Raw genomic sequence first — 12,473 nt, forward strand, 5'->3', positions numbered from 1 at the left:
AACTCTAAGGATGAGTATGAGGAAGTCGGTGAAAAGCTTGAGGAAGTTGAAGGACCGAAATATGAGAGAGAGGAAATATTCTTAAGAGAAGTGGTGCAAGCAAGTAAAGTGCATAAAGTTGAGGTTTCTAACTTTTCTGGAATAAACCAAGTTGAAAGGGGATGATGCCTTGTGGTGGAAAGAGTTGTAGAAAGACAAAGTGGAGAATGGTGAATTGAAGATCACCCAGTGGAGATAGATGGTTGCAAGGTTGAAGGCCAAGTTCATACCAGGAGACTATAAACTGGAGTTATTCAAGAAGTTGCAGAACCTGAAATAGAGAAACATGACTATGAAGGAATATACTAAGGAATTATACAAGGTGGTAATCAGATTTGGACATAGAGAGATGGACAGAGAAAATGTGGTGAGGTACATCAATGGAATTGCTTTTAACATTCAAGATGAGATGATTATGTTGAAGGTTTTGATAGTTGAAGAAGCTTACCAGTATGCTTTAAAGGTTGAAGAGAAGGTGAGAAGAAGACAACTGAATAAGGGAAAGGAGAAATTCAAGATGAATGATAGTATGAAGAAACTGGTTGAAGAAGAGGAGGAAAAACCTAAGTGGAGTAAAGAACTGAAACAGAAGATACCAAGGAAGGGTAGTAGCAGTACCGGTAGAGAATTTATTGGCAAATGTTTCAAGTGTGGAGAAACTAGACATAGATCCTATGCATGTAAGCAAAGAATGTCAAGAATTTGTGTGGCAAGTGAAGAACCGGAAAGTACAAGATATTACTATGCGCCGAAGAAAGGAGAATCCCTTATGTTCCGAAGAAAGGATACTGGATCTACTTAGAGGAGGAGTCTTTTCTAGATTGTATGCAAATTAGGTGGTAAGTGTTTCAAGGTCATTGTAGATAGTGGAAGTACTAATAATTTAGTATCTAAGGAGATGGTTGAGAAGCTTGGGTTGAAGAGGATTGAGCATTCTTGTCCTTATGAGGTAAGTTGGTTACAAGATGATTAGAAGATAGAGATAAAGGAGCAGTGTTGGGTGAGTTTCAATATTGGGCCTTTCAGAGATGAAGTTTTATATGATGTTATATCAATGAATGTTTGTCATGTCTTGTTGGGAAAACCTTGGCAGTATGATAGAGGAGCTATTTATGACTATAGAAGAAACCCAGTTACTATTGAAAATGATGGGTAGAAGTTCACATTGATTTCTTTTAAGGAGAAAGAGAAGGAGGTGAAGAATCTGAGTCGTAAGAAAAGTTGTAGGAAACCAATGGTAGAGGTTATATTGAAAGGTTTGAAGGAATTGGTGGTAGAGGTTATACTCTAAGGTTTGACAGAATTGGTTGCAAAGGTTATACCAGAGGTTTTGAGGAAAGATCTGATAAAACTAGTTGCAGAGATTATAGCGGTGGGTGACATGAGTTGGCAGAAGGATTTGATAGATGAGTCTGATGGATAGATAAAACCGGATGGTTCGGAGATGATGGTAACAACCCAGATAAGGTCTTATGGCATAACCAAATCAGAATTGTAGAAATAAAGGCAATGTGCAGATCTGAAGCAAAGAAAGAGAAACAAAGAGAGTCATAGGTCAGAGAAGCCAGTTGAAGCACTAGGAGAGATAGAGCAGAGATTGGCAGATAAAGCAGATTTTTAGATCAGAAATGAGAATGGGATCTTCATTCTGAATACTTTTAGATGTTCATGAGTTGCCCCTCATGGAACATGTTTTTCTACCTAGGTTGTCGGATGCAGGAGTATCCCTAGTTGATGACCAATCTTGCATCAACCAAAAACATTTCCTTTCTTGTTTAGTTCTTTATGCAGTTTTGGTATTCTTATTGGTATATACCAGTAGTTGCTTGTTCTTTGTGGAAGATCTTGTTTGCAGTTTCCTGGTGGTTTCATGTGGTTGATTCCAAATTTCTAGTTCATTTGGGTTCTTCCCCAGCCAGTTATCACTTCTAGTTGGTTGTTTCTAGGTCCCGAGATAATTTTTGTGCTTACCAGTTGGTTTTCCTTCATTATCAACACGATTATTGGCATGCGGATCCATCTTGGGTCTTGTTCAATGTTCTTTGGCATGTGGTCAACCTTCCTATTGAACTGTATCACTTGGTTATTATTTTTCAGAAATATTTCTTAAATATCAGGGCCGACCTAATTACAGGTTTCATTTTCCTGTATTGGTGAATGTAATCTTTTGAGGCCACCCGGATATGTTTTAGTGGGTATAAATATGATGTTATGTAATCATTTATAAGGCAGAGGAAGTAGAACTTAGAATAAGGATTGACATTCACATGTTGTGATCTGGTTGATCTTTAGAGTCCCGGTTGGGTTATTTTCTGGCTTGAAGCTTGCATGCAACTGATTAATTACCAGATGTTCTTTGATGATAATTTGATGATTACTGGATGATTGTCAGAAGTTTTATGGCTTGAAGATGACCTGTTTACATGAATTTGTTATGTTTTCTTACTATTTACGTTGTGTCTCTCCTGTTGCATAAGTCGATTGACTCTTCTAAGGGTTTTTACTGGTTATGGATGCATCAAATTTTCTTTGGCTAGAATGAAATCTCAACCAAAAAACTTCCAAATTTTTTTAAAGAATAGAGAAAAGAATCCGTTAATCCTAGAGCTTTATTTGGTGACATGGAAAAAAAAATTAGTTTTGTTCTTCAAGAGAAAATTTGGTCATTATCATTTTATTTTTCTCATCTTTTATTATTCTAAGAATGTTACAAAGTATGTGCTTCCATACTGTTGATGATATTTCATTTGGTTTCTAAGAGATTTTTTTTGATAGCTTATTTGGCTATCTCATTATTTTCTTACAAAGGGGCACCTTCTATATTATTAATAGAACCCATTTTTCTTGTTTGTATGTTGACTTTACTAGAAGCATAAAATAGATTTTCTTAAGAATATATTTATTGAAATTTTAACTTAGTAACTATACTTAGAATGAAGTGTCACACATTAATTTTTCATTTTGGGAGATTATTATGCTTCATATTAAGAGCATCTATGATGATCTTTTATATTTCCTCTTCTCTTATAACAAAATTATAATTTTAGCATGTAGGCTTATTTGGACATTATAAGAAGCTATTTTATACAATTTTAAATTTTTAAATACACTTAAATAGAGTGTCGTGCTACAACATTTTCTCCTTGAAGGAATTTTATAAAACATATTGTGTTTTTATTGTACTCAAAATATTTAATAAAGTGTAGAGGTGGGTTTGTTATGTGTGTGACTTTTTATTTCCATCACACCTTTATGTATCCTCCTTCCACGATGTGCATATATTTGTTTTAGTTGTACAAAAGCCATATGAAACTAGATGTTGCCACTTTATTTGTTGGCATTATATTATTTATGATAATTCTCACCTTCTATCTTACTTAGTTTTATCTATATTCATTGGACTATTGGAATTTAGATTTTTTTTTTTTTAAACTATTGTATTGTTGCATTATATTTTTGTGAATTGACAATCTATGCATTTCTCAACTAGTGTCATTAAGGTCAATTATGGGGAATGATGTTTCACCTATTTAATTTTTTGAGTAATGTTTATTTAACTTGTCTCCATTTATGCTATTGGAGTCACATATGCAAAATTATCCATATTTGATCTTAATATTGATCCTAGTTATAATTTGTATCTTTGTCATCCTTTACAAATTTCTTCATACTAAAATTCATGTTCTTTTTTCTAATATTTCAAAGGTATATTTTGAGGAGGCTCATTAATGGTTATTTTCTCTTTTTAGACAGAATATTTATTTCTAATCAATTTATCCTTTTCTCTTCTTGTAAGAGACTAATTTTTACTTGGTTACCTTATTAAATATACATATCAAGAGCTCACATCATCATTATAATTTATGACTACCTACATAAGATAGCCATATTTTACACATTCAAGAATTTAATTATAAAACAATAGCTATGTTAAGCCATAGATTCAATTAATAGAGATGAGATTCAAAAATGTGAAATACATTTGTACGTTGATATAGAGAATATATATATGGGAATGTGAATTTGTTAGTTGGTGCCATTGTATAAACTTTGACTATTTTGACTAGTTAAGAGTAATAAAAGAAAAATGAAATTAAGATTTTAATTTAGGTTGATGTTTAGGATCCTCAGATAATGGTCATTAATGATTTAGAATGATTGATAATTTTTCCTACATAGTTTATATTTGGGTATTTTTCTTCCACACTATTATTTTCATCTTCAAAGCCTATGAATTTTTTTTTCTTATGCTTATAAATGTATCTAAGAAACTTGTGGTACTAAAAAGGTACCTTTAAGGACCTTCTATAGATATAGATGAGATTTTTGTAATTTTTAATAGCTATACCTCATGGTTTACTTAACATATATCAAGAGCATGCAACAAATAGCACAATATATTGAAGAAACTAAGGCTAAGTAAACTGGGAGTAGTTGAAGACCAAACCTCTAGTAATGTTTTCAATCTAAATGCAAGATGTTTTATCTTGATCTTTAATCTAAAACTAATAATGATTGATGTATTTATTGGCCTACAAAAATCAAAGGTTTGAATTTCAAATTGCAAGTAACATGTGACCAAACTAATCCAAGGAGACATAATTTTTAACAAATGGGTTAATATTAGTCTAAATTGGTAGAAAAATATCAAAACTAATGAATATAGGATCCATATTAGCAAGTACATTGAAGAGGACATTCTTAAATATTAAGATATGCATTTATAACATTCATCTAATTTAACATAAAAAAGATAGAGTTCCTAAATATAGACTATGAAAGATTTTATTATAATAACATTAAGGTTTAATATATATTGATGTCTCCTTGTCACATAATCTAAAAGAAATTATCATCTTCTTAGAATTTTGGTCTACAAAATATAAGATATTTGAAATTTAAATTGTAATTGCCATGTGACCAACCTAATCAAAAGGAGAGATAAATCCTAATAAATTAGTTGATATTAATGTAAAGTTATGAAAAAGGGTCAAAAGTAATGAATATAGGATCTATATCAACAAGTACATTAAAAAGACATTCTTAACTTTTAGACAATTCATTTATAACATTCATCCAATTTTACATAACATAAAACATAGTGTTGCTAAGTATAGATTATGAAATCCCTCTTTATAATACTCTTTATAATAAAATGAATGTTAGATATCTTAGATAAAAATCCTAGACACACAACTCCTTATCGAATAATCTATAAGAAATTATTATATTCATAGAATGTTTGTCTACAAAAGTGAGATATTTTGAAATCCAAATTGCAACTATCATGTGACAAACCTAATCCAACGAGACATACATCTTATTAAATGGGATAATATTAATCTAAAGTGGTGGGAAAAATATTTAAAGTACTGAATATAGGATCCATATCAACAAGTGCATTAAAGAGGCATTATTAAATTTTAAGAGAATTCATTTATTACATTCATCCAATTTAACATGAAACACAAAATAGAGTTACTAGGCATAGATTATGAAAGCTACATTTATAATAAAATGAAGGTTTTGGTACACATTGATGTCCTTAGGTAAAAAACCTAGACACACAACTCATTGTCACATAATCTATAGAAAATTATGATATTCTTAGAATGTCAGTCTAGAAAAATTAGATATTTGAATTCTCAATTATAACCTACCATGTGACAAAAATAATCAAAGGAGACAAGAATCTTAATAAATAAACTTATCTTAATCTAAAGTCGACTTATCTTAATTTAAAGTGGAAAAATGTCAAAAGTAATGAATATAGGATCCATATCAATGAGTACATTAAAAATACATTCTTAAATTTGAAGAAAAAATATTTTTAACATTTATCTAATATAACATAAAACAAAAAATAGAACTACTAAGTATACAATATGAAAGCTTCTTTTATAATAAAACGAAGGCTTGATATTAGATACAAATTGTAGATGCCAAAGTCATTGTCACATAATCTATAAGAAATTATATTCTTAGAATTCTAGTCTAAGAAAAATAAATGATTTGAATTCCAAATTGCAATACAATGTGATTAACCTAATCCAAAAGAAAAACTCCTTTGAAAACAAGAAAATAGGTCAAAATAATAGAGTACATTCAATAAAGACATTCTTAAATTTTAAGACAATTCATTTATAACCTATAGAGTTACTAACTATAGGCTATGAAAGCTCCATTTAGAACAATAATATGAAGGTTTGGTAAGCACTGAAAGCTCCCTCCAAACAAGAACTTAAAAGGTAAAGATTTGTCATAGGATGCGGGAAATAAAGAATTGCAGCTACCCAAATATTTTATCCATGTCCTAACTGAACCTCACATTAGCAACTACTCCAGCAGCAGTCAGTAGAAAGGACAACGTCCTTATAACTTGAAAATGCAAGTTACGTGGATCAAATCCATAATAATTTCAGAGTTCACTTATCGAGAAGCATGGAGCCCTCAATGAAAGCTATATCATATACAGATTCCAAACTTTCAGGAATAAAATATGCAATTAACCAGACAGAGGACATGGCCGGAAGACATGGCTATTAATTGTCAAGTCTTAAGCCAAATATAAAGGTATATATAGTTTTTTATTCGAGGGATGCAGTACACTGGAAATTGAAGCCCGTATTGGCTGGTGCACCATGATCTCATATTTCAGAATGGCTGTTGTTCGTGTCAGTGAGGGAAGAAATAAATATATTATTATCATACTAACTATTGGTGATCTGCTATGGCAGAAGTTTGCCTATATAGGGGAAAGGACCCAGTAGTTGAGCATGTACCAATTATTGTGAGGGTTGTTGATACCTTTTGTTCCAATAATTGTACAAATAAAAACTATTCTTTAAAAAAAAAAATATCATTTTTTGTGTCTTTATATATCAATAATTGCAATACATCAAATCAGTTTGAATTATTATGGCATGTATCATTGATTTACTAAATTCCATGCAACTATTAAACAAAAAACATTCAATACATGTTTCACATTAAATAAATTAAAACAACATTCCTACAACTCAGCACACTTTTGATGTGATATAAAATACAGTTGTAAAATGATTATATTAATATTTGTACAATTTTATAAAACAAATATAAAATATTGTATTACAATTTGTACAATTTTACATGATAAAGTGTCAAATCACTGATATATGGTTGACCAACTTGTGAGGCAAAACAGTCCCATCACTCATTCACAATTGTTCAACTTTTCATCCTCTAATAGCCAGCTTCTGAATATAAATGTTCAGATTCTAGTTTGCAACCACCAAATCTGGGACCTGAAACATTAAATAGAGCAATTGTGAGGCTCTCCATTCGATTGAAAACAAACAATTAATGCAAAAAAAAATTTAAATTTACCTCCCATAAATCCACCTCATGTACACATCCAATAGAAATGCACAAAAATACATTTCTAATTTACCTCCCATAACACCTTTTGGGGGTCTTATATAATTCTTATTTATCATGCACAAAAATACATTTCTAATTTTTTTTTCTTATGTCATAGTAAAAATTTGGCTTCAAACTAAATGTTAAGATATTATAGTTATACTTGCATTCTACAGGTATGGTTAATGCAGAATTTTGTTCGTTTACCTTTAATGTTCACTGCATTTTAATTTATATTTTAAAAAAATATCTTCATTTTTATTCATTCATTTGCCCAATATCCAATCCAGATCCTTGATGAAATACTTTTTATTCGCTCAGACTGAGTTACCAGAGGAAAATGCAGGCCCTAATTGGGGTACCCAAGTGAGGAATGTGGCTTTAAACCAATGTTCGGAGCCCATGATGGGTAAAGTTTATCTGATCATGGTTGATTGAGGACTGTTGTTAGCTTAGTGGCGTATCCATTTGGGTGTATTCTTCCCCGTTAGAAGGTTGCGAGAGGTGTAGACAGTTGGGTTTCATGTGAATTAAAATGATGACAAGGGGAAGCATTATAGGGGTAACTCTTTTTACCAATTAAATAAGAAATATACGTGTTATATATTAGTTATAGGGAATTCTAATACGTAGATGTTTTGGTGAATCTAATAACTTTATGTGCATTTTATATGAAATTAGAGACAAGTTTGCGGGCAATTTTGGTAATTGGCAAACTTAAGTTCAATTTTTTTGGGGTTAAAGATCAGAAAAATCCTAAAAAATATTGAAGAGAAAATGCTCTCGGCCAATCCAAAAGGGGATATAATTTGATGAAGTTTGTAAACGAATTACTAGATAGGGGGTGGATAATTGCCTGTGGTAAAGGGATTTTCTTTTGTTATTGCTTAAAAAAGTTTATTTTCTACGGTACTGGTTCTTACCAGAGTGATGGCAGTGATGATAGTTACTGCCTTGTATGGTGTATCATATGAATTTTTCAACGATTATGTTAAGCACAAGTTAGTTGATCTATGCTAGAGCAGCGAATAGTGAAAAGTTATGATCATTCCAAACCCCTGTAGTAGAGGGGTATGACTTTCCTTTTTCTTATTTACTGTTGTTTGCATGCTGTTAAGACAACCATATGGTTGTTTTCTACATTACAGTTACTACATTGTCTGTACGGACTCAAGATCAACAATTGTAGACTGTTAATAAGCCATCTGTAAACAACTAAAAGCATGTATACAGCTGTTATTGTGTGTTGAATTTCATTCTTGACCTTTGTAATATAAAATGTAAATTCTTTTATAACTTGCTATCAGGGTAGATCAGGAAGTTATAGAAACTAGTAAATATACAAATTAATATATGTGCACATTGACAAACGAGTGCAATGAAATTTGTTGATTTTTCTGAATCTCATGTAAATTCTCAATTCAACTCTAATGTTATTGAGGTTCATGTATATGATGTATGCCTTATTTATAATAAATTAATAATTGAAATTTCCTATATTTTTTTAAAAATTCCATATATTTTTTACTTGTCATCCCTGCCGTCAGAATATAATCTGTCTACGACTCTATGTTAAAAAGTTTGAAGCATCACCAAAATTGTCCACCATGTATATCTCTTACTCATCGCTACACAATTTTTGCTACCGAAAGCTTAGCAAAAGCACCACATGGAAAATGCAAAAAAGATACAAAATAGCTTCTGTTTTATGAAAGATATGTTCTCTTTCCTTTAATAAAATTTGCAAGCCTGTTCCTATCTTGAGTTTTACCCCAATTCGTATGTAGATTGGATTTATTAATTTTATCTAGAAAGGTTATGCATTACCCCAATTCGTATGTAGATTGGATTTATTAATTTTATCTAGAAAGGTTATGCATCCCTTAAGGAATACAGAGCCCTGACTAAAAGACTTTTGCAACTCACAGAATCCTAGAGAGGTGGATCTGTCTGGGGTCTGTCATTTGAAGGCAATATGGAAAAAAATTGTTTGTGAGAAAGCAACATGGAAGCCTAGCACATACAATGCTTCTACTTGAATTCATTGCCTGGCAGTTCAGGGAAAAGAAAATTCTAGTCTGATATCTCTCATGATGATCTTTTGTGGTAAACAAGTAACTTGATATCATGCCTAGTGGTGCATTGTGATTTATGCACCTCAATTGATGACCGCTATATAGTGTAATGTTATTTTTTTATCAATACTAGGATTCCAAAATTTATCCACTAATTTGCAGTCCATTTAATTTCTAAATTTTTCTTTATTTCGAGTATTTGTTTTTTGATTTTTCATCACAAACAATTCCAACTGCCATCATCTCTATGTATGTTACCTCTGTTTTATCTGGAATTCTAATCAGATTGTACTACTCTGTGCCCCTCTCAACACAACTCGCTATTGGTCTCTGGAGATAATATTTCTGTTTTACTCTCTCTTTTGTTAATAAGCATTCTAGGGCACGTTGTCCATTGCAATTTGGTGGAGCTGTAAGGTCAGACCCCAGCCATTAAATCACCAAAACGTTCCAGGTTCAAAATCTGCCAGCAATGCCAAAGAATCTTCAACCATGATTCTTCAACAGAAAAACAGCACTCTAGGTTACAGAAGTTCTTGACCTTAAGCAAACTAGATGTCCATACGACGTACGATGGCAAGTTGGAGAAACATAAGACCCTAACGCTGTATGGAACAATTCTGTAACAATGGAATCTTATCTGGTCCTATAGTTGTTACTCAGACAAAAATTTAGTTGATTTCAAACAGTTGTCCATCACAATTTGTGAGCAGGCAGTAAATTGGCAGCTGTAAATGTAATGGCTGTAATTGTCCCAGCTTCACCATATAAAAAAATTAATCACAAATCAGTCACCATGTTAATCAATGTCTCCAAAAAATAACACAGCCAATTACCCTGCTATCCCCGATTTATTACAAATCGGTTCCCATATTAATGAATATCTCCAAAACCTAAAGTTCGATGAAAAATACAAGTGGACAGCTGTTGTAATAATTCCAATTACCCCTACGTTTTCCAATCCATCCTAAAACAGTCACACATTGATTACTCTGTCCAAAATATGGATCTGGACAGAAAATACAATTTCCTCTCACCCTTATGCAACATCTTCTAAATTAACAAATACCATACCCACAAGCTATTCTAGGAAGAAACAGCCAAACTCCACAATTCAAGTGATAAGCGAAACAAAAACAAATCCACCCAGAGCATTTCACTAAATTCACCAGGATTAAGTTGCCTCATTATTCCCCCTAAAAATAATCCAATAAATTGCACAGATTTTGCCACAATTGAGCTAATTAGGCATTTGCTTTACCTATGCAAATCCATAAAAAATAATATAACGGGAAAACCCATAATTTTACTAAATTCCAGGATAGTCTTCCAAAACTCCAAATATATAACCCAGATCCGCCATTCACAACCTCTTACTCAGTTTGCTCTGAGCAGGACATACACAATCCTACCCTTCCAACCCATAATTTATAAAAACAAATTGATTCAATTAAAAAAACCCTAACCTTTATATATACGAAACAATTGGGTCACAAAATTTCAGCAGAACTAAGAGAATTCTACAAGCATCCCTCTGTCTGAAGAAAACCCACTTACAACATCTGTAATATATCATCCACAATGTGCGCAGGAAGCTGACCCAGAGAACGCGCAAAGCTGACATTGACTGCATGCATTCCCTTACTAAGTACAAATCTCTCCAGCTGAGGAACATGAAATCTTTCAGAAGACAAAAGAGAATTCCACTCTTTGGACACAATGCGAAAGCGGAAAACAGATTCTAATGGAAGATACTCCAAGATTTCCTCCATTAAATGATACGGTGTCTTCTCCCACACAGATTCTGAATTGTTTGCCGCTGTCTCTACCATATTCACTCTCTCTACTTCATCTACAGTATGTTCCCCAGCCATGCTAAAACATTTAATTACTCAATACTGAGGGGCTCGTCAGAATCTTTCCCGAATCACTCGTTGGATATTTTCTCATATAGAAATTTTCCCTTTCAGTTCTTATATAGCTAGGTATAGCTATTTTACGGGTACGATGAATTAGGAAAGTCAATTTTAATTTGGGTATCCTTAATGAAGAAGATTTTTGGCAAGTAACTAGCAAATTTGTAACCCTAGCCAAAGATTTTTGGCAAGTAAATAGCAAGAAGAATGCGTAAAACGAGACAAAAATAAACATCATGAAATTTGTAACCCTAGCCAAAGCTTTTTGCCAGGTAAATAGCCTTATGCAGAGGAAAATGACAGGTAAAGATGAAAAAGATTGCACAAATGTTCGAATTCAAACATGGGTCGTTGCTCCGTAAGATCTATAAAGACCTTACCTGCTCGAAAGGGTTGCAAACCATTTCATTTCTTGTGTCAACAGACACAGTTGCAAATTGTAGGGATCCATACCACCATACGAGCCATGCCGTCGACATTGTATGTGGAACGTCGAGGAGAAAGCTGCAAAACATAAAATACAGTCAAAATTAAAAAGCAGAGAAGGATATCATGTAGAAAACAGTCAAAATGACATACGGTTGTAAAATGACATACTACGTCTCTAAATGTCGTGCCCTGGTCACTCTGGTTGCCACGTCTATGGATGCCCTGGCGTGGTCGTTCTGGTTGCCACGTCTCTGTTCATGGTAGCTCCTGTGGCGGCAGAAGATGCAGCGTTTGGGGAAGGCTATGGAGGATAGAAAAGATTAGGGTTGAAAATGTTTGCCTATTCGATGAGTAAAAAATGGATATGATTTAGTTTTATTTAGGTTTTAGTTTTTATTCATTCACTTATTTAATAGAAAATGTTTGCCTATTCGATGAGTAAAAAATGGATATGATTTAATTTTATTTAATTATTAATAACATGATGTACAATTATATAATGTTAATTGTTTTCATATGTGTTAGGGGGTGAATTTTTTAGGTGACAATATGTTCAACTATTAGGCTAAAGGTAACTAAAGACTGGGTGTGCTAATTCACTATGATTGGTAGG

General features: G+C 32.5%; 1 protein-coding gene across 3 annotated transcripts; it reads right to left on the reverse strand.

Annotated features, from left to right (window-relative positions):
• Positions 1 to 7,075: 7,075 nt before the first annotated feature.
• LOC131856208 (F-box protein At1g11270-like) lies at positions 7,076 to 12,245 on the reverse strand. Of its 3 annotated transcripts, XR_009358332.1 has the most exons (3): positions 12,029 to 12,245; positions 11,812 to 11,935; positions 7,076 to 7,325 (listed from the first exon to the last, which is right to left on the reverse strand). XR_009358332.1 is itself a non-coding variant. In XM_059207643.1 (2 exons), exons 1-2 carry the CDS (start codon positions 11,387 to 11,389, stop codon positions 7,292 to 7,294), a joined length of 351 nt encoding a protein of 116 aa, XP_059063626.1. In that variant the 5' UTR covers positions 11,390 to 11,637; the 3' UTR covers positions 7,076 to 7,291. The 3 variants fall into 3 exon arrangements, 1 of the variants encoding a protein (XP_059063626.1); XR_009358333.1 differs by lacking the exons at positions 11,812 to 11,935; positions 12,029 to 12,245 and adding an exon at positions 10,982 to 11,794; XM_059207643.1 differs by lacking the exons at positions 11,812 to 11,935; positions 12,029 to 12,245 and adding an exon at positions 11,073 to 11,637.
• Positions 12,246 to 12,473: the final 228 nt, after the last annotated feature.

Source organism: Cryptomeria japonica, chromosome 7 (genome assembly GCF_030272615.1).
Source record: "Cryptomeria japonica chromosome 7, Sugi_1.0, whole genome shotgun sequence".
Classification (NCBI taxonomy): domain Eukaryota; kingdom Viridiplantae; phylum Streptophyta; class Pinopsida; order Cupressales; family Cupressaceae; genus Cryptomeria; species Cryptomeria japonica.